At 57.2% G+C, this 23,331-nt stretch overlaps 2 protein-coding genes across 9 annotated transcripts in view; both read right to left on the reverse strand.

The window, feature by feature from the left end:
• Positions 1-2,692, reverse strand: part of LDB3 (LIM domain binding 3) — a 60,220-nt gene extending 57,528 nt beyond the window's left edge. For all 8 annotated transcript variants that reach the window (XM_004765789.3, XM_004765786.3, XM_045068648.1 and 5 more), the window contains exons 1-2: positions 2,590-2,692; positions 2,382-2,497 (exon numbers count right to left, since the gene is read on the reverse strand). In XM_004765789.3, coding sequence (XP_004765846.1) covers positions 2,382-2,474 — 93 coding nt within the window. In that variant the 5' untranslated portion in view covers positions 2,475-2,497; positions 2,590-2,692. The remainder of the gene's footprint in view (positions 1-2,381; positions 2,498-2,589) is intronic.
• A 2,728-nt stretch (positions 2,693-5,420) lies between these two features.
• OPN4 (opsin 4) lies at positions 5,421-15,995 on the reverse strand. The gene is made up of 10 exons (XM_013063125.1): positions 15,867-15,995; positions 14,301-14,446; positions 12,701-12,834; positions 12,170-12,373; positions 11,485-11,656; positions 10,870-11,034; positions 9,808-9,915; positions 8,712-8,892; positions 7,421-7,564; positions 5,421-5,459 (listed from the first exon to the last, which is right to left on the reverse strand). Exons 1-10 carry the CDS (start codon positions 15,993-15,995, stop codon positions 5,421-5,423), a joined length of 1,422 nt encoding a protein of 473 aa, XP_012918579.1.
• Between the last annotated feature and the right edge of the window lie 7,336 nt (positions 15,996-23,331).

Raw genomic sequence — 23,331 nt, forward strand, 5'->3', positions numbered from 1 at the left:
TGCCGCCACTGGCCTGTTCCAAAGGCTCAGGCCAGGATGCCAGAGCATCCATGGGCCTTGCATCCTACTCCCACAGAGGGAGAAGTTCCTGCTGCAGAAGGGCCTTGAGAGCCCCAGCAGGAAACACCACAGCCCCCGTGGGAGTATCCTGGGTCTGAGCCGGGGATGCCCCAGCCCAGGGCATCAGTGGCCCCGCAGAGGAGTTTGTGGAGAGGTTCTGAACCCTGGGGAGGACCGAGCGCCCAGCCCAGCTTGTTCCATTGCTTTGATGATTTGGGGCATGCCTCTGAAGGAAGCCGAGAGGCCATTATCCCTGGCCCCCGATGCCCTGCTGGAGTTGGGGGTTCTATTTATAAAGGTCCCCCATAGTCATTGGTTCCATTACCTCCCAATATACCCTTTCCATGCGGTGGGGACATTCTTCCTGCTGTCTAGCTTAAGGCCTCTGTGCTGCAATATAAGCCCTGGGCTGGCCAAGGCCAGGTGGTGCATAGATCTGGGGTGAGGTCATTGGCTATCCTGGGTGCCCCTGAGCCAGGAGGCTAATTTCCACCCGCTGGGGCAAGGAGCACCAGCATGAGGCCTTGAGGACTGTAAGGACGGGGGGAGATGTGGGCTCAGTCCCAGGCATGGGAGGCCTGTGAACCCATGATGGTAAAGGTGGATAGCCCTGCGACCGTGCTGGTGGGGAGCTGTGCAGGGTCCTGGAGGGAGGGGGCCACATCCACGCATTTGAGCCCACATGGCAGCATGTCATCAGGCAGGGCGTACAAGGCTCTGGGTGTCCTCCTAGCATTACACACGGGGGCCTCTGGGACAGCAGGTCTGGAGGGATGAAGACTCAGGTTAGATGAGCCAGACCTCCAGTGGGATCAACGTGGTCCTCTCCCTGGACTCAAGCCAGGCCAGTGCCCGCCCTCCCCCAGGGGGTCATGTCCTCTACAGCTGTTATGAGGCTCCTCTGGCACTCCTGAGGGGGGCTTCTCCTTCTCAGGTTCCCCCCAAAGGCCCACTTCAGGTTCCACAACCGGAACTGCCCCTCCATGGAGGCATTGGCTCCCTGTCCTCTCTGCCAAGCACCTCCAGGCCTTCCCTGGCTACTCACCTGAGGGCCCCCCTTGCCCACCCCCATGTTCCTGCCCCCTACCCCCAGGCCCATGGCAAATCTCTGCGGCCCTGAGGAAGAAAGTGCCTCCCTGTCCCCAGGTGGGCAGGGTCCAGACTCCCTGGGCCATCCATCCCCCCAAATCCCCAACCAGTGACTGCCTGGAACCCCAGGCTGCCCCCTCGAGCCCACACCAGTGGTGTGGGGAGCTCAGTCTCAGCCTGACCCTACCAGGCTCAGCTTATCTTGCTCCTCCCACACCTCACACGGGCGCCCTGAGCCCTGAGGTCTTCACCCTAGCTCTGCCAGACTTGCTGGGGAGTCCCTTGACAAGTGCTACCTGAGTGCCTACCATGTTCTAGACATGGGGAGGGGTGGGGGTTGCCCAGTGGTGGTTAAGACAAAGACAGCTTCCTCTCAAGTGCATCTAGCTTATCGCTTCTCTGGACTTGAGTGTTTCTGGCTAGGCAATAGAGTTACTCAGACAATCTCCAGGGATCTGGGACATCGCCAGCAGGCTGTTCCCTGATCACAGACCCTGCAGAACATATGGGCCATTTCCCCAGGTGAGCATGGGGAAGAAGATGTCAGACAGTCAGAGCAGCTGTGGCCGTGTCCGAATGGGTAGGGCCCTTGTGAGGGGAGGGAGGAAGCTGGCAGGAGAACCCAGCAGGCCCAGGAAAGGGGAGGTGGGTATGGAGGCGAGGCTGTTACCTTGCTCCTGGGATGGAGTGGATACTAGAGCCTAGTCACCAGCCCAGCCCAGCCTTGAACCCCAACAGCAGGACTGCTGAAGTCCTCAGTCTCTCCATCTATCCAGCTGCCAGCCCGTCACCTGCACTCTCCATGCTAGGAGTGCCCTCTTCCCAAAGCAGCTGCCCACTTCCATGGAGATGCTCCAGGCTTAGGGGCTCCCTGGGTTCCCCCTCCCCAGGGAAGGGCTTAAGAAAGCATTAACTATACTCCATCCACCGGCCTGCCTACCCAGCAAACTTGGCATTTCCTTCTTGGCTCAAGACACCCACTCTTTGCCCATGTTTCACACTCACGACAGGTCGGTGAACTCAGGCGGACAACAGCTATGGCTAAAACCAGGGGTCTGCGGCTGGCAGCATCCAGCTGGAGCCAGTCCCAGCCCCCAGACTGGGGACAGGGCATGCTCTGCTTTTCCAAGAGCCTCAGACAGGACAGCGCAGGGATGGAGGGATGCACACACCCGCCTGTGGGCGCGTCCTGCCCCTGCGGGCACCAGGCTGTGTGGGCAGCGCACACTCACCCGGGAGATAGTGAGAGGCATGTTGAAGTCCTTGCCTCCCTGGAGACGGAAGCCCCAGGGCCCGGGCCCGGTCAGGGTCACGCTGTAAGACATGCTGGTGCTGACAGCAGCAGTCTCTGTGAACAAGAGAAGAGAGGGGTGAGAGGGTCCTCACGCACCCACCTCCCTGGCCTATACCTGGGCCCCTACCCCCGACCCCCAGCCTTGCCTGTTCTGTCCCTTGCTGTCTGGTGGAGCTCCTGAGAGGCTCCTAAGAATAGCTGGGAACGAATGCCATCGACACTGATATCTGCCCTCGGCTGCGCCCATAAATGGACTGTAACCCTACACTCCGCCCGCCCGCAGCCTCCCACCGTGACTCACATGGCTAATATTGCCCCCAGGGAGGGCTGTCCAGCACCCAGCACCCCCCAGGGCACAGGATGGGGGACCGGCCAGATTAGCGATAATGCTCTCTCCTCCTTGCTCTCCTCTCCTTGCTCCCTCTGCCCATTCGGGCCCAGATGTGTGTTCTCTCTGCCCAGCTCAGCTCACACCCCTTCACCCAGAAGACTGTGGCTGAGCTCCTCTGGGCAGGGGCTTTGCAGTTTGCTGTCTTCTTGCTCTGGGCTCCCTGGTGAGGATCTGAGATTGTAGCTTACCCAGAAGGAAGCCTGGGATGGAGCTGAGCCTCCGGCTTCTGCTCAGGAGACTAGCAATTGGCCCAGGGTTGTCCAGCTGTAAAAATAATCCTAATAACAACAGGAGCTCTGGGCATGCCCGAGCTCAGCATCGGGTCCCTCAAGCCATTATCCCATCAGATCCTGAGAGGCTGCCACCTTAGCCGGCAGCAACCAGGGCTCAGAGAGGTTAAGTGACTTCTCCAAGGTCACACAGGAATGAACCCAGGCTTTGCTGGAGCACTGAATGGTGCTCATTCCTATTAGACTCGTGCCAGATAATGGGTTCCCAAGGGCTGCAGACACCTCGCAATGCCCAGACCAGGCATGGGAGTGAAGGGCACAGGGTCCTGGCCTAGGGTCTGAGAGGAGGTCTGAGGCAGGCCCACACCCTCCAGACCCTCTAGGGGCCTGGAGGTTATTCCTGGCTCTCCTGGCTCATTTGTGCCCTGGAAAACTTGACAGCAGCATGGAAAGCTCCAGCTGCCAATGTTGCATGCCAGATCCCCATGCCCTTTGCACTGGAATGGCGGGGGGCAGGGAGGAGGGGAGGAGATGCCATTTGCTCAGCTGCTGGGATATGGGCCAGAAGGCAGAAGGACGGGGCTGTGCGTGCGGTGTGTTCAGCTTGTAACACAGAGACAGGGTGTTCTGGGTGGGGGCCTGGGAGCCTAGTCCCCTCAGGACTCCAGCCAGTGTGGTCTTAGGGCCAAGATACCTCCAGAAGTCCTTCCTCAGAAGAGGCCGCAGGCCCTATGTGGCCTGGAGATACACATCAAGGCCATCCTGACTCTGGCTGGGGAAACTGAGGCTCATGGAAGCTGCTCTTTGGCCCTCTGGGAAGGCTCTAGCCTAAGCTGGGCCCTGAGGACTCAGTGCAGGCCCTGGTGTGAGTAATTTCCCAGCTGCCAGGACTCCTACCTAATACCGTGGGCCAGCCCATACGGCATGCACGGTAGGAACCCCCCATCACCGGAGCGTTTGGTAACTTGCCTAAGTTCACACAGAAATCCAGAGAAAGAAGTCAGGGAGGGACCTGTATACCTGTATACTTTCACCCACTCTACTGCCTCTTCTGTGTTTCACAGTCTGTCCCTGCTGCCCGGGCCTGGCCCAGAAAGCCGGCCACTCATGGCCAGCACCCCACCCTCCTCTATACTAGCCCCTGCCCCACCCCGACACCCCCTCCCATCCCTCCCAACCTCCGGTTTTACCCCCTTTCCTGGGAGGGGTCTGTCCTGCCAAGCTGGAGAGGGCCCGACAGCAAATATGGTCAATGTGGGGAGAGAGAGGAGCAGATCCCGCAGAGGGAGGGGAAGCCCCGGGCTAGGCAGTACCTGGAGCTGCCTGCTCTCTCTCTCTGGACTCTGGCACCCGCACTGCCTGATGCTGCCTCTTGGATGGGGGAGGCGGGTATAGGATGCTCTTAAAGGGAAAGGCCAGCCTCCTTCCATCTGCCTCCCCTTGGAGACCAGAAGCCAGCCAGAAAGCAGCTGGCCCCCCAGAGGATGGGCATGAAGTGTTTCCTGAAAACAGCAGCCTATTGGGGAGTGGGGACAGAGGCAAGCCCAATGTCTGTCCCTCCTCCACCCTGCCCCTCGAAGTTTGAGAGGGAGGCTTCAGGAGTGAGAGAGGCCAGCTGGGGGACAGAGGGAGGGGAGAAAGAGAGGCCACTGTGGGCATCAGAGGTCAGGCCCTGGCTCTCTCCTTCACCACCACACTCATAGGTAAAGACCATGCTTATCTGAGGGAACTTCTGTGCTTTTTATTTTCCTATACACTGTCAGAGCCATAGGGCCCCGGGATGGACTCAGACAAACCACAGGTACAGAGTACACACGCCTGTGCATGGTGCATGCAGACATGTCCCTATAGGAGAGTGTGGGCCATGGCGGACAGAGCACTCAGGAAGCAGGTGCGGGGCAGACAGGCAAATGATGGTTTCCTGTGCAGGAAGGTCTGTGCTTGGCTTCCAAGGTGGGCTGCAGGGATGCCAAGCTGGCCTGCCCGTGTCAGTGAAAGGCCCAGCCTGGGTGCGGAGGCAGCTCACAGTTAGCCAGCGTGTCCCATGGAGCTGTCGCCATGGTCATTGCCTGGACAATCACAGCACACAGCATTTGAGGAGAGGCGGACGACTGCGGGAAGCAGGAGGGCCTGGGCTCCCGCACTTCAGGCTGAGCCTGGGGTACCGGCTGTTGAGATGAGAGCACTTGGCAGGGCAGGAGTTTGGTGGTGTTGGGGCCGTGAATCCAGCACGGCACAGGTGACAGGGCCACTTCAAAGCCCGCAGGCTCCTGGGGGTAATCCTGGGTCTGTGTGTATGAGGGGGAGGTGAAGGGGCTGGATGTGTCCCAGAAGAAAAGGGGAGCCAATGGGCACCCTACATCCTGGGGTTCGAGCTGGGGAGCAGCCCCTTGGTCTGAAAGCAAACAGCACACATTTGTTTAGCCCACAGCGTGTCCCCCTGGGAGCAGTTTCCCAATGAGCCACCACGCATAGGGTCACCGAGCGGTGAAGGAGGTTGCCTAGAGGGGCCAGGTGGTGTCCTGACTGGGGGATGGTCCTTCCCCGAGACCACAGGCCATATGGCCTGGAGGATGGAGGGCCATGTCTAAGGCCACTGATAGGACGTCCCCCTGGGATGTCTCCCAAGCTCTCTGACTCCTGCAGTAGGGCAGGACTCAGCTCCCCTTGCCTCCACTTCCTCCACTCCTCCTGGGGCTCCAGCATTCCCTCTCTCTCTGCTGCCTTCAATGCCCATTTCTTGCCCATCCTACAGCATCAGCTTCCTCTGGGCTTTTCCCTGCCGCCTCATCCCTTTCAACCTCTGCTTCCCCAGCCACTGCAGAGAAGCCCTACCACCCCGCGAGGCTGACCGAGCCACCGCGGGGGCCCCAGCTCAGTCCTCCCTCCGAGAGCTCCCTGCTCCCCTGGCTCAGGGCTAAACACCTGATTGGGCCTCCCACAGTTCTGACCACCTCCTGCCCTTCTTTTCTTCTCTTCTGTCCCCACCACCAGCTCCTGAGTCCCTTTGGCTGTTCCCTGGTTACAGAGCAACATTGTGTTCCCAGACACCCCAAGCTCCACCCCCCAGACCCCCCCATGCTGCATTCACACAGGGTGTCCCCTCTGCCTGGACGACTCAGCATGACCCCCTCACTGCCTGGCAATCCTTGCTTCACCTCCACCTTCCCTGGGGAGCTCTAGGGGATTTGCCTCTTCTCTCAGCACCCTGTGTGATGGCAGTGCTTATCACACGTGTTAGGTGACTGCTGATGTGCTGTCCCTCTCCACCCTGTGCCATAGTCCAGTCCAGTATTCCCTCCAGGACGGCACACTGTCTTTCACCATGCACTGCCCCCAAATCCCATCTCTGTCCTGGCCTCTGTGGCCGTGCACAGTGCCCAGGCCCAGGACTGGGGAGTGAGTCCTTCCTGAGGTCGGAGCCGGTGTTCCCCGGGAGAGGCAGGGGCTCCACAGTTGGAGGGAGAAGCCCAGGTGTCCCCCTGTCTGGGATGCCGAGGGAATAGCCTTGGGGAAGTAAGGCAGGACATGGTCTTGGGCTCGTGGGGAAGCCCAAGAGAGCCCAGGAGCTGGGAGGTGCTGTACGGGTGTGAATGGAGGGGCTGGGTGGGGAGCTGTCTGCTGAGGGGGAGGGGGGAAGGGTAGCCTCGAGGCCTGTACACATGGCATTTCCAGCGTTCCAGAATATGGCCTTCTCTAATCACCATCGACATTCCGTTCCATAGGCACTTGGGCTGACAGCTGGCCTTCTTTTAATAGCCACAAGTATTCTGGGTGACATCCTAATCTCAGGGCATTCACTGTGAGCACATACACAGCTCGCAGCAACCCCCCCGCCAGGTAAGTCCAGCCTCCGATCACGCAGAGAGGTACACACCAGCCACCCTTTGTCACAGGCAGCTTAGAGCAGACCTGTTGAGACACTTGGTTCTGTGCCCTGCGGTGTCACAGTGACAGAGAACATGTGCAGGGCACATGGTCACACACAGGCAGAAGTTACACTTCACTGTGCACACACATTCTGTCTGGCTGTATACAGTTACACATGCTGCACATTTCCCACAGCACCACAAGGCCCCTGCTGCTGGCCATGGATGTACAAAATCAGGGTCCCACCATCCCACAGACACTCTCAGGTGCGGTCCAGACTCACTCAGGCCTGCTCAGAACATCGTGGAGTCCCACAGAGCCCCATGCACCCCAAACAGGAAAGGGGACATCTGGGTGGGGAAGGAGTGATTCCTAGAGGGCGCTGGACCTGCCCACAAGAATAGCTCCCCTTTTGGGGCCACTCCCTAGGCTACTTGCCCCTTGTCCCCACCCCTATATGGACTGGCAGGGGCCCAGCCCAATCACCTTCTCAGAAGTCTCCGCTTCCTGCCCCCCGGGCCTGAGAGGGGCCTTGGTTTCCATGTCCTCCAGGCCCTGACTGCAGGGGAAGCGTATGTTCACTTGCTGGGCAGCCTCCCACATGGCTGCTGCCTCTGTGTCCATCCAGCCCTGGGAAAGGTGGGTCAGTTATAGTGAAGGGAGGGGAACCTTCCCTAAGCCCCGCTCCTGCCCTCATCCCCAGCCAAGACTGTCTCCATCCTCTGCATAGGTATTCACTACAGGGAGGTCCACAGCCCTGGAGGCTTGCTGGTCACAAAATCTGCCATCTGTGAGTGCCTGTGCCAGGTGTGTGAGTGTGGGCCTTCTTAAGCATGTAGGATGGTCCGTCTTTACGAGGGTCCAGACCTTTGTTGACAGATAGCATTCACTCCTTTGATATCATTCACTATGTGGGTCAGGGAAGGGACCTCTGACATCTCCCCCCTTAGCCCCTCAACCGAGGCTCTCCAGGGATGGAAGCAGTGGGAAGAGGTCAGTGGAGATTCTGGGCGAAGCCAAACATGGGCCCTGTAGTACAATGATGGAGGAGCCCAGGTGTGGGTGAGGACAAGAGGTCACAGCACAGAGAGCTCTCCTGGGGACATTAGGGGGCATCCCAGCCCCGGGCCCCAAAGAGGGGCTGGCAGGCTGGTAGTTCCCAGGGCTATCACAGCTGTGGAGTCAGCACCCACCCGTGGGCACCCTAGCCAGTCTTGGATGTAGACACAACTGTTTTCCCTTTTAGAGAAGAACACAGAGGCTCAGAGGGGGTGAATGACCTGCCCGAGGTCACACAGTGAGGCTCTAGTAGAACTGAGGCGTGACTCCAGGTCCTCAGACTCCTGGGCCAGAACTCCTTCTGTTGTATCCTGTGGACTCCTCAAGGCTCCCAGGAGGAGGGGGCTTAAGGCTAAGAACAAAGGACCCTGAGCTAGCTCCTGCCTGGGTCTCAGGAGGCCCATCTACGGCCAGAAATGCCTGTCTTTTCACAGCTCTCAGCTTCTGGAATACTGCCAGCATGGAAGAGAGATGGCCTGGCATTGGAAGATGCGTCAGTCCTGGCCCTGCTACTGGGTGACCTTGGGCCAAACCATTGCCTCTCTGGCCCCAGGGCCCCTGCCTGTCACAGGGGATGGGGCAAGGGAAGGCCCTGGGGCAGTCATGGAGGGCTCTTCCTGCCAGTGTCCCAGGGTCCTTGGTTCTCAGAAGCCTGAGGCTGGCCTGGTAGAGGAGAGGAGGGCAAGGTGCCAGCATCAGGAGACCACCGCATCCTTACCACCTCGCTCTCTGAGCCCAGGGATGCATGGCGCCTCTGTCCGGAGATCCAGCTGAGGTCTGAGGCCTGGCTGCTCAGTGTGGAGCGGTGCGTGGAGCGGTAGCTGGCGAAGGGGCCAGTACGCTGGCCTGACACACCGAGCAGCACTCCCAGGCAGGGCAGGTGCTGGGCAATGGCCATTCTGCAGGAACAGCACATCTGGTTAGGGGGATGAACAGGCAGACACCAGGAGATGGGGGTGGATGGACAGACTGCTATGGGGCTAATGGGAGTGGACAGAATGTGGGAAATGGGTGGTTCAGACACTGGGGTTATGAGGACAAATGCTGGAGTGATGGGAACGGAAAAAAAGACACTGGCAGTCACAAGAGGTGATGAGGAAGGCCAGACAGATGCTGGGTTGAAAGAGACCGACAGGCTCATAGCCTTGAGGATGGACAGACAGACACAGGGGCCTTGGGCAAGGAGGGTAGCAGGTTCGGTAAGGTGCTTGGTCTCAGCTCTCAAGGGTTTGGCCCAGGCTGCATCTCTCCCAGTGAGGACCAGGGACATTCCCCAAGGAGCCTCTGAGCCTGAAGCTGGCCTCAGCATGGTGGCAAGTTACTGACCCCACCAGGCAGAAGGAGGCACTGAAGGGCCCCTCGCAGGCGAGGCCGGCTGTGCTGGGAATCCCATCAGCAGAGAGCACTCTGGGCCAGAACCATGCCTGGGCCTCCACCAGGGCCCTTGAATCTCTCCCTGCTGTGGTCTCTCCAGGACATTGCTGTCTGGGGGCTTCTCTTTGTAGGGATCACTGCTGATTGGCCATCCCGGCTGCCTTTTGGCCTTGGCTCCCCAAATCCCATAGGCAGAACTGGACACTGTCCAAGGAGCTCTGATGTCCCTCCAAGCTGATCCCCCCGGGAAACTGGAGCAGCCGAGGGGGTCATACCAGCTCCAGACCCCATCCATGTCATTGGCTGCTCCCAGCTGCTAGAGGCCCCCACCCAGTGCATATAGGAGAGACAGAAAAGATGGCCAGTCTCTGCTCCCATTCATGGCTTCAGGCCCTCCATGGCCTGGGGACCTGGGGCTGGGTCCTGGAGGAGGGCTGCACCTGTACTTGGGGTGGGTGATGGCATAGATGATGGGGTTGTGGATGGCAGAGGCCTTGGCGATGACAGCAGGCACTGTGTTCATGTAGGGCGTCAGGACATGGGCGTACCTAGGACAGAGAAGCCATGGTTCCCCTGCTAGCTGGCCCTCCCAGAGACTCCACAGCCCACCTGCCCTCTCAGGAACCTGCTTCCCCTGGGCCAGGCCCTGTGGGCTACAGCCCAGCCTGGCCCAAACTAGCACCGCCAAGCCAGCCTCATGAGAGGGACCGAAATGCAGGGAGAATTCTGAAGTGAGTGGAAACCTGGGGAGCCCATGAGGGAGGGTTGCTGGAGGAAGATAAGGCAGGCTGGGGGGGTTCTGCCCAGTCCCATGATAGCCTGGAGCCCGTGCTGCAGGCAGGAAGCCCTCCCCACCCCGAGGACCTCTGGGCCTCTGGCCAGCTCCTCCTCCACCCCCCACAACCCTGAGACCCACTGCTCCCTGGCTGTCTTGGAAGGACTTCACATGACAGTCTTACCAGGGACCAAGCCCTTCCTGCACAAGCAGGTCTCAGACCCAGACACTTCCCAGGATGAACAACTCTCACTGTCTCGAAGTGCTTCTGAAGTCTGGCCTATGTCCTCGCTGCTGCAGACATCAAGTCCCCAGACTAGCCACGAAGAACTGGCAGGCAGGAGGTGAGCGGCACCCCAGGCCGTGTGCCCACAGCCCAGGTGAAGAGGGAACCAGGATCTCAGGGAGAATCTTGTGTTCCCGTGGGATCTGGTAGGAACTGGGAGCCCCTATGGGCCCTCAGATCAAACCCACCATGACTGAGAGCTCCCCCAGCGTATGTCCCAGTGCCTCCAGGACATGGCGGGGCCATCTCCCTCGGGGAACCTCGCTGCCTCTACCACAACCTCAGAGAGAATGAGTGAATGGCTGTGAGGCAGGACTTTGGGTGTGAAAATGGCTGGCTTGGGCTTGGACTTGGGCTGGGGAGGGACAGGCCACGCCAGGGTCCCCTTATTGTTCTCCCACCCCCTCCAGCCCCTGTCCCAGCCCCTTGGGCACTGCTCACCCAGCAAAGGCCGTCAGGGCCACAGTGGAGTAGGGGGCCCAAGAGAGCACAAAGAGAAGGATGACCAGCAGCTCAATCTTAGCCATTTTCCACTCTCTCTGCAGCCGCTGCCGTTGTCGTGGGGACCTGACACCGCCCTCACAGGCCCTGAAAGTCTGGAGAGCCCTAGCACAGGTGCAAAGTCCAAGTCTGACCCCGCTCTGGTGGCAGCGAAGGCTGCGGTCATGGATGCTGTCGGGGAGGCTCCCTGGACCTGGCCATTCTCTCCAGCGCAGGGAGCCCTGACTCTCAGAAAGTTCTCTATTACATTCAGCCAAAGCACCACCCTGTGGTTCCGCTGTGGGGTCTTCCCTACCCGCAGACCTCCCGATTAAGCCTAAAGGCCCCTCCTCAGAAGCCCCTGTCTCTTGAGACTTCTCTAGGCGCCCAGGTTGTGCTGATCTCTGGGCACCTCACCCTCTAAGCACATGGGCTCAGCTTGTCTTTGCCCATCTGGAGCTGGGAATCTCCTGGGGAGGGGAGGGCGCAGCGTGAGGCTGGGGACAGGGTCGGGTCTTCAGGCTGAGGGGCGTGGCCACCCTCCCATCTAGCCCCTCCTCCAATCCCAGCTCTTACCGGCCTGTCTCCCGGATGGCCCTGAAGATGAAGATGTAGCAGTAGATGATGACCAGCAGGGGGAGGAAGAACACGAAGCAGAAGAGCAGCATGGTGTAGGCTCGGACTGAAGGCGTGAAGCTCATGTAGTCCCAGGAGCAGGAGGTCAGCAGCCCCTCTGGTACGTAAGCGCCTGAGAGTCAGGAGTCGATGCTCAGCCTTCGGGGCAGCCTGCTTCAGGCTCCTCATCCAGCAGGGGCTTTGGATGTGGGGTCCAGGCTCCCAGAACATTTTTACCAGGCTGGAACAGAGACCCGATCGTAGCCCCCCCCTCCCGACCCCGTCTTACTCTTCCAAATTTTGGCCAGGTTTGTGGCCTGCCACAGAAGGTGGGTGCCTGGCTGCTAACCTTCCCATCTGCTCAAGCCCACACTCCAAGGCCTGCCTCAGCATCGGAAGCCCCTGTCACTTCCCACCAGCCAGGAACCAGTGGTCTCCCCTGGTATTTGGGGGTGGGAGCCCAGGTCATGCTCGGATTGCTGATGGAGCTACCTCGGTTTCCCCTGCTGCTAGTCATGCCTCCTGAGGTATCCACCTGCCTCGAGGCCCCTCTTGCTAGCTGACGAATGCAAGTCTATCTACCTGCCCCTTAAACTTGCCTCGCCCAGCTTATCCTCCTCTCTCCCAATTCCCCCAGTCTACTTACTCCAGCCAAAGAAGGGTGGCAGACTCCAGGCCAGGGCATAGAGCCAGACGCCCACCAGGACAAGTGCTGCCCGCCTCTTGGACACCACCCCAATGGCGGCCAGTGGGTGCGTGATCACCAGGTAGCGGTCCAGAGCGATGGCCATCAGGGTAATCATGGAGGTGATGCCGAAGACAGCCCCACAGAAGGCATAGAACTCGCAGCCTGTGGGCACAGCTCCCTGACCTTGGGCCATGGCGGGAGACCATGAGGTACCCCAGCGGAGGGAGGGTCTGGGGATGGCACATACTCAGCTCCTGCCTTCAGCTTTCCAGAAAAGCCGCCTTGAGCCCCTCTCCACCCTGGCTACTTGCCACATCTGGCCCAGAAGCTGAGTCTTCCCTCTTGCTCACTCACAGGGTCAAGGGTGCCCACCCACTCTCTGCCCAGGAAGAGCCAATGGCCTCCTCATCCGAGGCCAGCCTCCACTGTGGGCATCGCCTGCCACAACCTGCCTCCTCCCTCCAGCAGAAGGGAACCCTGAAGGTCTACCTGCCTCCCCAAAGAGCCACCGCTTATGGAGGCTGCTGACGAAGAAGACGGGGGCCTGGGTGAAGGACATGAAAAAGTCGCTGACCGCAAGGTTGATAATGAACATGTTGGAGGGTGTCCTGAGGCCTCTGGTCCTGCGAAGGGTTGGAAGCTGTCAGGAGGTGCTTCTGCTGGGGAGCTTCCCCGAACTATGCATGCACGCGTGCATACACACACACACACACACACAGGCACGAGCCACAGGCCACGACCTGTCCTGCTGCCCAGCAACCACCAGCCAGACAGCTCTAGGGATTGACGGCATGATCTAAGAATCCCCCGCCTAGGTAGCAACTCTTGCCTCATACGGAGAGTGATACTGTCTCTGCAGTTCTGTGCAGCCGAAGCTGGCTTTAGGACTCGTCTGTTCCCTCCTCTCACCCTCTGGATCCACTCTGCATGACCGGCTCTCTCTCCTTGGTCACACCCCTCATTCCACTGAACCTTTCCCAGCCAGTTCTCCCAAGTGCCTCCTCCTCCATGCTCAGACGTGCCTTCCCAAGAGCTCCTTCCACCTCTTTCGTCCCCAGCGACCCCTCCTGGTTCCCCTTCTGCCAGAATCTCTGCAGTCTTCACGTTCAGGGTTGGCGCAGGGTAGAGGGATGGACAGGTGTGCCCCACAGGCCAGGCACTTTCATAAACTCCTCTCCCGTAATCATCCATCTTTGCATCTACCTCTCCCTCTTTTCCAGTTGAGAATACTGAGGTTCCCACCCACAAGGTGGTTTGCTCCAGGTAACAAGACTCAGTACGTGGCATGGCCAGGATTCAAACACTTATTGGATGGGCACTGCACAGTCTGAACTTGCATAATCCTACACTGACTCCCTGAAATAAATCACAAGTCCATTTTGCAGATAAGAAAAATGCACGCACAGGGACACCTAGGTGGCTCAGTTGGTTAAGCATCTACCTTCATTCAGCTCAAGTCACAATCCCAGGGTCCTGGGATCAAGTTCTGCCTTGGGCTCCTTGCTCAACGGAGAGCTTGCTTTTCCCTCAGCCCCTGACCCCCGCTCATGCTCTCTTTCTCTTTCTTAAATAAATAAATTTTTTAAAAGAGAGAGAAAAATGGACCCACAGAGAATGAGTGACTTGCCCAAAGTCAGTTCAGCTAATAGGTAGTAGGGAATTGCCTGTCTCGGCCATTCAGCCCAAGAATGGAGCAGGTGGGGAAAGAAGCTGGGGTGCCCACCAGGGGCTCTTGCTGAAGGTCTTGAGGACTCGGTACCCTGTTTCCAGTTGGGCTGCTTATCGAGGCAGAGAGAGGATGCCCACTGGAGCAGGTGGCATGGAGGTGAGCTGAGAGCATGGCAGAATGGGCAGAGGCATGTGAGTCATAGAGACACTTGTCCTACACAGAAAGTGTGTCCTGGACTATTTTTTTGACCCTTCCCTAAGCTAGAAGATGGAGGCCTGTCCTGAGACCACGGAAGGCTTGGCGGCAGCGTCCCCACCCAGGCTTAACAGAACCCTGCAGAGCTGGCGACAGCATTCCTGCACCGTCTCTGCATGGCTGGCTGCCTTCAGTGCCCTTGCCCTAGTCTCACCAATCAGGCACCTGCAGAAGGTATAGATGACCATCAGATTGCCCAGCATCCCTGTGAGCCCCACCAGCAGGATTACTGTGCCCAGGGTGTAGTGGGCATGGTCTGGAACATCCACTGTTGGGAAGGGGACCCAGGCAGCACCCTGAGCCCCGGCTGCCTATGGAGAGACAGAAAAACAAGAGCATCACATTATCCTATCATCTGAAATAACCCTGAAAAGGAAGGGTTAAGGTTCCCAGGAGGGCCGGTAGAGAAACGGAGGCTCAGAGAGGCACCGCCGTTTGCCCACACTGCTAGGAAGTGGCTGAACCAGAGAGTAATCTCCGTTCTCTCTGAAGTTAAGCCAGAGCTCCTGAACCATGGCCCAGAGGCATGAGGCTCCTAGGATCACCTGTTAGAGGCTGGACAGACAGTGTGACACATGTCTGACAAGGAGGGACATAGCTGGAGTGAGTTTACCTTTCCAGGGAGAAGGCAGAGCCATCCCTCGGTGCTTCCTCTCCCCTGTAGGGGCCCTGGCCGAAGCACTGGAAGTGGTTAGCAAGGGTCTTCCAGGTCCTGTAGACTCTGCAGTGGCAGAGCCCCTTTCCCCTGGAGCCCCACCCCCTCACCAACCTCAATGAAGAGATTGTATTCCCCCACAGTAAAACTGAGGAGTGCTGACCTTATTACCTGGCGTGAGACAGAGGAAAACAATTCCCCTTTAAAGAAAGTTTGGGGGCACCCGGCTGGCAGGTCGATTAAGCGTCTGACTGTTGATTTTGGCTCAGATCATGATCTCAGGTTCGTGAGGTTGAGCCCCGAGTCAGGCTCACACTCAGTGGGGGGAATCTGCTTGAGATTCTCTTTCCCTCTCTGTCTGCCCCTCCCCCCAATAAATAAATAAATCTTAAATAAATAAATAAATAAATAAATGTAAAAAATAATAAAGAAAGCTTAGGTTCCCCCAGGGTCACTGCTGAGTCCAGCACGGAGGGCTTTAAAGAACCCTCTGCCCCAGCTCCTTTCCTGGAAAGGAGGGCAATTTAGTCTCTGTCTCGTCTCCTATAGCTACAGAGCCTTCCCGTCCAATCCAGGATGTAGGCCCACATCCCAGGGTCCTCAGGGTACCCTCTGTCCTCCCCAGTTACCATTGGTTTCGATGGGGTATGACCCTGGGGCCCTGGCCAGAAGGATGGAGGCACAGGAAGGTACCCACCATGTCACTCTGGGCGGACAATGCAGATGCCTTGGGTGTGCCTTCCTCTCTGGAAGGCTCTGTGGGGTGTCCAACCACCCTCAAAAAAGAATGCATGCAACCAAGGGCAGGTCTGGGCCATTCCAGCCCCTTGTCCCTTACGGTTGGTCTTTCCGTTCCTCAGATGCTCTCTCCACAGGGACAGACTTTGCCCATACTCTCCTCTATTGGCCTCTCTGTGGAGGACAGCCCCAGAGGAGTCCAGTAACATGCCCAAGGTCCCAGAGAGGAGCTCAGGTCTTTTCTCTCTCCCTGGCAAAGCCCCTGGGTATTCCCAGCAGGGAAGCCAGGGTGGGCAGAGGGAAGGCTCTGTGTGTGCACATGCTGGCCCCTGGCTTACCGTGGCACTGATGGCCAGAGGTTGGCCCAGGCTGGAGGTGCTGCTCCGGGAGCCGTCCCACCTGCTGGGTGAGGCTGGGGTGGCCACACAACTGGGCTCCTGGGCTCTGGGCCCTGAAGGAGGGTTCATCCTGAGGCAGGGTAGTCCTTTCTCAAGCCGTCAGGATATTAGCTGTGCCCAGCCTCCCAACCTTCCTCCGTCCTCTGTACCCCTGCCTGGTCTGCGGCTGCCTGTACCCGCGTCCTGCGTGGACCCAGCCCGGAGCTACTCTTGAAGCTGATGACTGCTGTGTCCAGTGAAGCACAAAGGAACGAGTGTCACAGCTATGGCGACTCACAGCCACGGGCTCTGTCCCCACCTTTAAGTAGCAGAGCTGGGAGTGCACATGCCCAGTTGCTCAGTATGCGAGCTCCCCCAGATACAGGTCCCTGGGTGTCTGTCCACAGAAGGTCTGATGATGGCGGTGTCCATGTGTGAAAGTGTGTGTGTGTGTGTGTGTGTGTGTGTGTGCGCGCGCATGAGTGTGAGAGTGTGTGTCAGTGTGAATGTGTGTATTTCAAGGGAGACTGTTGTCCTTGGGCTTCCAGACACTGGGCTGGGCAGAAGCCTTTGTCTTCCCATCTGACAAGGCTCTCTTTCTCCCCTGAGCTCATCAGAAACAGCCTCTGCTGCCCTCAGTAAACCCCACGGCTGTCCGGGAGGGCAGCTTCACCCTTTCCATGGAGCGCCTGGCCCTCAGTTCTGCCCACAAGAGTCCACCCTATCGTCACAGCCACCCCCATGAGCCAAGGCTGGTCACCCATTGCACAGATGAAGAAGCTAAGAGGTTGTGTCATGATATCACACAAGCAGGGTGAGATCAGACCATAAGGCATTTTTATTTATTTATTTTTGAATTAACATATAATGTATTGTTAGCCCCAGGGGCATAAGGCATTTTTTGTTTGTTGTTTTATGATAATAAACTTTTTTATTGAAGTATAAAGATTTTATTTCTTTTTAAGATTTTATTTATATAAGACAGAGATAGTAAGAGGGGAGGAGAGAGAGAAGCAGGCCCCTGCTGAGCAGGGAGCCTGACGTTGGACTCGATCCCAGGACCCTGGAATCATGACCTGAGCTGAAGGCAGGCGCTTAACCAACTGAGCCACCCAGGTGGCCTGAAGCATAAAGATGTTTAAAAACCACCAAGTGCAAAGCTGGTAGAGACCTGGGAAGAGATGAGTGAACGTCCAGTCTTGCAAGAGGCAGTGGGAACGAAGTGAAGCGTCCCAGAGCTGGAGGGAATGGCCGCTGAGCAGTCTTCACAGGTGTCCCTTCAGCTTCCAGAACATTCTACCTTGGAGTGTGTCCTGAGACACAGTGCAGAGGTTTGTGGAACTCTGGAGTGGAGACACACACCATCTCTTGCTCCAGGACAGCTCCCCTTGAGCCCCAGATTGGGGCCAGCGGGTGGGAGCACCCACACTCCGAGAGAGAAGCTGCACTTCCCAACAGGCGTTAACTCATGGCTCAGACACACTTACTCATGACACCTTCCATTTCAGGTCTTAGCTCACAGAGGCTCATCTAGGGTGCTGGGTGAGGCTGGACCCTGGCTTTGCTTCTTCTTGTAATGCCCAGTGTGGACTTACCAGCTGCTGGCTTTTGAATATAAGGCTTTCCCTACTGATCGCCGCTGGGAGCAGCTCTGAACTGACATGAAGTCCCATTCAATGTCCTCTCTCCCTCTCCAACCTGAAAACTAGGAGAGAACACAGTGCAGGAGCTAGGACCAGGAGCTCTCAGAAAGGTTTGTTGGGTGGACAGAAGAGAAGGGGCCATGCCCAGGGCAACACAGGCCTCGGAGCAACTCCCAGAGGCCCAGGGAATTGAATCCTTTTATATTGCCCTTCTCTGTGGCTGACATACAGCCCACTTGGAAGTGACACTGAGATGTTCCATCCCTTCATCCTGTGTTGCGGGATCCTTCAGGGGAGGCCCCCCCACGACCGTCATGCTCCACACCTCTGTGCCCAACTTCTGCTCTGCTCAGAGCCTGCAGTCCAGGCTGAGTCAGGAGAGCTACACGGACAGCCCCAGCCTCTGAGGACACAGTGTTTAACTGTCCCCCGTGGGCACACCGCTGCCCAAGCTGGGCTGGTTATAAGTCACGGGTCTGAAGTGGAGGAGCCCTGGACCTTCCATCACTCTCCTCAGACCTCTCAGGTATGCAGCTGCATTCCCACCTCTGAGCCCCACTTCTGCTCCCTGCTCTGCCTTGCCTGTCAGATCTCTCTCCAGGCCTGGCTCAGAGTGGGGCCCAGCCTCTCCAGGCCCATCCTGGCCTTCCTGTCAACAGTCTCAGGTGCCCCGCTCCGCCCAGGAATCAGCACAGGGACAAACAGAGAGGGGGGCCTCCAACCCCTCCTAGGTCCCATCCTGGCTAGTGCCCACTCCCTCGGATGGCATCTCTTCCTCTCCCTGTCCAGCAGCCGAGGGCAGGCGGATATTCAAGGCCAGACTCTGGCTCTGGGGACCTCTGTGTCCCCCGGTCCCCCGAGCTGATGACAAGTTGCCATCCCCGTACATGACTTCTCTCTTCATGGTTTCCCCTTTTCTCTTGCCCCTGCCTTACAGCTCATTCTTTGCACTGCAGCCCTTAAGTCATTTGGAAACATGGAGTCAGATAACCTCATACTTAACCTTTTGGCGGCTTCCATTGCTCTTGAGACATAGACAAAGGCCCAGATTGGAGAGGAGGTAAAGGAAAATAACACAATGTCCATGGATTTTGTTGGGGAAGCTAAACTCTTCAGCATCAGCAAGAAGAGGCCTGCTCTCACCTACCGCCTCATTGTATGTGTATACAGGCCAGGCGGCCATCACTGCCCCTTTTGGATGCATGTTCCAGAACAGCCCTGTTTTCAGGAAGGAGCGGCTGAGCTCGGGTGCCAGGCAGTCTTGGGTGTGGCTGCCTGCTAAGCCAGGAAGCTTCTGAGAAGGCCAGCTGCCGGCACCCTAAGACCCTCCTGGGAGCTGGATTCAGGCCATCGGGGAAAGGGGAGCTGATCACACGGGGAATTGAGTTCAGGTGCAGACCCTCTTGCTGGGGAGGAGGAGCTAGCTTGGTCCCTGAGCTTCTGGACTCACTCTCCAAGGTGTCCTCATGGTGCTCCAGCCAAGCTGCCCTCCCCCCGGCACGCCCAGTCCCTGTGTCGCCCAGCTTCCGCTCATGCATTGCTCTTGAAACTGTCCTCCACCCCTTCTCAACGTCTCAGCTCAAACACCGCCTCATCAAGGTGTCAATGAAGCCGTCCTGAGAACCCAGCTGTTCGCAGCCTCCTGTCCGTCCTGTGGAGGACTCACTAATAGTGTCATTTATAGTGATCGTCGTCTGATTGTGTCCTCTCCCCTCCCTGGGTCACAAATAGATCTATGTGCTTCATCTCTGTGACCCACTGCCCAGCGGAGTGCCTGCACGTCCTTTCAGGAAAATAAAAATCTTGGTCCTTGCTTCTTGAAGTGCTGGCCAAGCAACCGGTGGGAGAAGTGGCCCTGAGGGGGACCCTGAAGCAACCCAGGGATTAGCAAGAGCAGGACACTCTGCCAAGTCTGAGGCTGGAAGGACAGAGAAGGAAGGGGGGTCCTGGGAGACCAGGGGCTAGAGATGTCCAGCAGGCTGCTGCAGAGAGAGGCTGCTCACAGGTGGGACTAGAAGCCTCGGTGGGGACATGGCGGCCGACAGGGACTCCATGGTGGGCAGAGAGTGAGCCTGCGCTCCCACCCTCTCCTCTCTGGCCTCCTGTCTTCTGCTCTTCCCTCCCATTGGCCAAAAGTCCCTGGAAGCCAGAGGTAAGAGGGGCTGAGCAACGTGGTTCCCTGGCACAGAGAACAGAGTAGGGAAGGGCGATGGTGCACACAGGTTATCATCCTCCACCCCGCCCCCAACCTGCCACCGTGGCCAGTAGATGGTTTGGGTGCTGCCCCAACCTCCCGGCCAGCAGATCAGCCCTCCCAGTTCACCCACAGGTGCTCTAGCTCCTTGATTTCTTGTGACCCCCTTCCCAGAGGCTGCTTGTGGAGGGATGGCCTGAACCTTGGGTGGGTAGTGGTAGCAGCTGTCTGCCTGGCCAGCCTCTGGGTTCCCCTGGACCAGCCTGGGCCAGCCTGGGGTCCAACCTGGCCTAGGAGTCTACGGCCATCATGCCCACGCCCCCTCCGCATGCACAGGCACCGTGCCGGGAGATCTGAGTGTGCACTCTGCACCCAGAACCCTCGCCTAATCTCTGTGTTGCTTGCTTCTCGAACCTCACTGGCATGACTGCAGGTAGGGAAAGCTCTCTAGGCCCCTCATTCTTAGGGGAGTTCTGGGGACATAGGAAACAGGAAGCCTGCGAGACGCCCTGGGTGTCTGCACAGCTGAGGGGGAGGCAGGGGTATGGTGTGTTCTGTTAGAGCAGGCAGCGGTTATGCACATCTCATGGGTGGGTCATCAGCCAACACAACCCACACTGGTTGCAGGGCTAGAATCAGCCAAGGGCATGGACACTCTCCACAGGGCCCTGATTCCAACTTTACTTACTTCTGAGTCCCAGAATTCCTGTCCAGCATAAGGAAGTCCTGAAAGCTCTTATAAGAAAAGCTGATAGAGGGGCGCCTGAGTGGCTCAGTCGGTTGGGAATCTGCCTTCAGCTTGGGTCATGATCCCAGGGTCCTGGGATCGAGTCCTGTGGCAGGCTCCTTGCTCATCAGGGAACCTGCTTCTCCCTCTGCCTGCTGTTCCCTCTGCTTGTGCTTGCTCTCTGAAAAATTAAAAAAAAAAAAAAAGCTGCTAGAAAAGCCAGGAGGGCAGGCCCGTGGCCCCTGCGTTTCTGTCTTTCTGGCCACAGCACCAGTGTCCAGGGAGCCAGGTCCCTGTGACCTAGCCTAGCAGGCAGCACTGTACTGACACTCCCACGCCCTTCCCAGCCTCTCCACGGCTTCGGATCACTTTCCACGTCCTGAGGCTGGTCAGGGCTATCTGGTTACCCAGAGACTCCTGGGAAACTCCCAGAAGCTGTTGCCAGGGGAATATTAAATGTCTTAGTGAGCATATTCCCGCAGGCACCCAGCCAGCCACTCACCTAGGCACCTCCTCTCCTGGAACGTGTTAGGATCCAGGCAAACCCTGTCAGGATAGGGCCCACCGTCCTACAGCATGGGGTGGGGGTGGGGGACATAAACTCGGAAATTTGGAAAATCTTGCTCTTTTGCTATCTTCTGCTGCAGAGCAGCAGATATAGCTCTGTCTATCTACCTGCTCGAATGCCATCCAGACGCGCCCCTCCCCCACTGCTGCCCCACCACCAAAGTAGACCTGACTCTTGTGAGCCAGCCGAGTAGCCCAGTGGCCCTGCTAATGTCCCCAGAGGCATGCAAGGGTCTTTAGGTCCCTCTGGCCCACATTTTTGTCACTCCTCACACACTTACTCCCCCAGAATGGGGGAGGTGCCTTCTGTGCACCCTATGATAGCCAAGAGGGGGACTTGCCGGGGTACAGCCGTGGGACAGAGTTTCCACAGCACTATGGGGCCCTTTCCTGTCCTCACAGGAGCATCTATGGTGGCTCCTGGGTTAGCTGCCTATTGACGCCTACATTCCTGGCTTGGGGTCCAGACCCAGGGCCTTCAGTGTTTCCTAGCCCCATCTTCCTGATCCATGTGTGTCATGTCAGTCTGGGGGCTCCAACTTCATACCATCCAAGGACCATGCATTTATTAAGTGACTACAGTGTGCCCTGCCCTGGGTTAGCATCAGCTAGAGTGGCTGCCCTGGGCACACTTGTTGTGTTATCAGGAGGGGAATGACACAGTCTCTCTCTCTCTCTCTCTCTCTCTCTCACACACACACACACACACACACACACACACAGTGCCTGCCGACCCCAGAAACTAGCTTTTTCCTCCCCTTAGCTGGAAGCATCTGTCTAGGGGAGTCAGGACCAGTTAACAGGTGCAAGAGAGGAACAGGGAAACAGAAAGTCAAGAGAAATATGAGTAAGGCCAAAAAAAACGAATCCTTTAAAAAAAGATTTTATTTTACACAATGGAATACTATGCAGCCATCAAAAGAAATGAAATCTTGCCATTTGCAACAACATGGATGGAACTAGAGCGTATCATGCTTAGCGAAATAAGTCAAGCAGAGAAAGACAACTATCATATGATCATATGAGGAAGTGGTGATGCAACATCGAGGCTTAAGTGGGTAGAAGAAGAATAAATGAAACAAGATGGGATTGGGAGGGAGACAAACCATAAGTGACTCTTAATCTCACAAAACAAACTGAGGGTTGCCGGGGGGAGGGGGTTTGGGAGAAGGGGGTGGGATTATGGACATTGGGGAGGGTATGCGATTTGGTGAGTGCTGTGAAGTGTGTAAACCTGGTGATTCACAGACCTGTACCCCTGGGGATAAAAATATATGTTTATAAAAAATAAAAAATTAAAAAAAAAAAAGATTTTATTTATTTGTGTATTTATTTAGAGAGCACTCGCACAAGCAGTGGGAGACGCAGAAGGAAAGAGAGAGAGAGAAAATCCCAAGCAGACTCCGTTTCGCGCTCAGAGCCCGATACAGGCCTGGCTTGATCCCATGACCCCGAGAACATGACCCGGGCTGAAATCAAGAGTTGGGCACTCAGCCGACTCAACCACACAGGTGCCCCAAGAACTTTTAACTCAAAAACTGACTGCACACCCCAGAGAGTCATGTCCCTTGGGCAGGCCCAGCCCATAGAAAGCAAGAACTTGCTACTGGATTTCAACCACAAGAATGATTCCTTAGAGCCTTTGACATTTCCTGGGGACACATGCAGCACTCCAGCTGATGCCCGCAGAGAGCCGTGTGAACCACCTGGGGACTATATACTGTTTTTTGACCTTCGGGTAACATGCTGGAGTAGCCGGAACAACAGTTTTCTTCCTCACTGTGTTTTCACTTCCTGAGCTCTTCCTTACCAAGTGGAGCATGTGTCTGAGGGGGAGAGGAAGGGAGGAAAGCATCCGCTTGGATTTCTAACAGCCCAGAGCGATGTTTGACAGCTCACAGAGGACACGTTGGGGCAGGATGGAAAACCTACATGAACCACAGAGATGCACTACATAAAGAGGGCAGTTCTAGCATGGGACCTGTGTCTGGGTTCATTCTCAGTGAATAAAGTACCCTATAAACCATCAGATTTCTGAGCACTGCATGAGTAGACCTGGAAGACTTCTGAATGCAAACCCTGAACTTGAATTGGCTTTGTCTTTTGATGTTGACTGTGGACCTGGTAGCTTTGCAGGGCCGCTTCACCCTGGGGCTGTGAGGTTTGCACAGCACAAATGCCCACCCAACCCCACAAGGACACTGGGGTCAGCCAGGACTGTGCCCCCCTATGGAGCTGGGTGATCTTGGGTGATTCCGTCTTGCCCTCTGAGTCTCCTTCCTTGTTTGTGGAATG

This window comes from Mustela putorius, unplaced genomic scaffold (assembly GCF_011764305.1).
Source record: "Mustela putorius furo isolate JIRA1106 unplaced genomic scaffold, ASM1176430v1.1 tig00003909_pilon_pilon_pilon, whole genome shotgun sequence".
Taxonomy (NCBI): domain Eukaryota; kingdom Metazoa; phylum Chordata; class Mammalia; order Carnivora; family Mustelidae; genus Mustela; species Mustela putorius.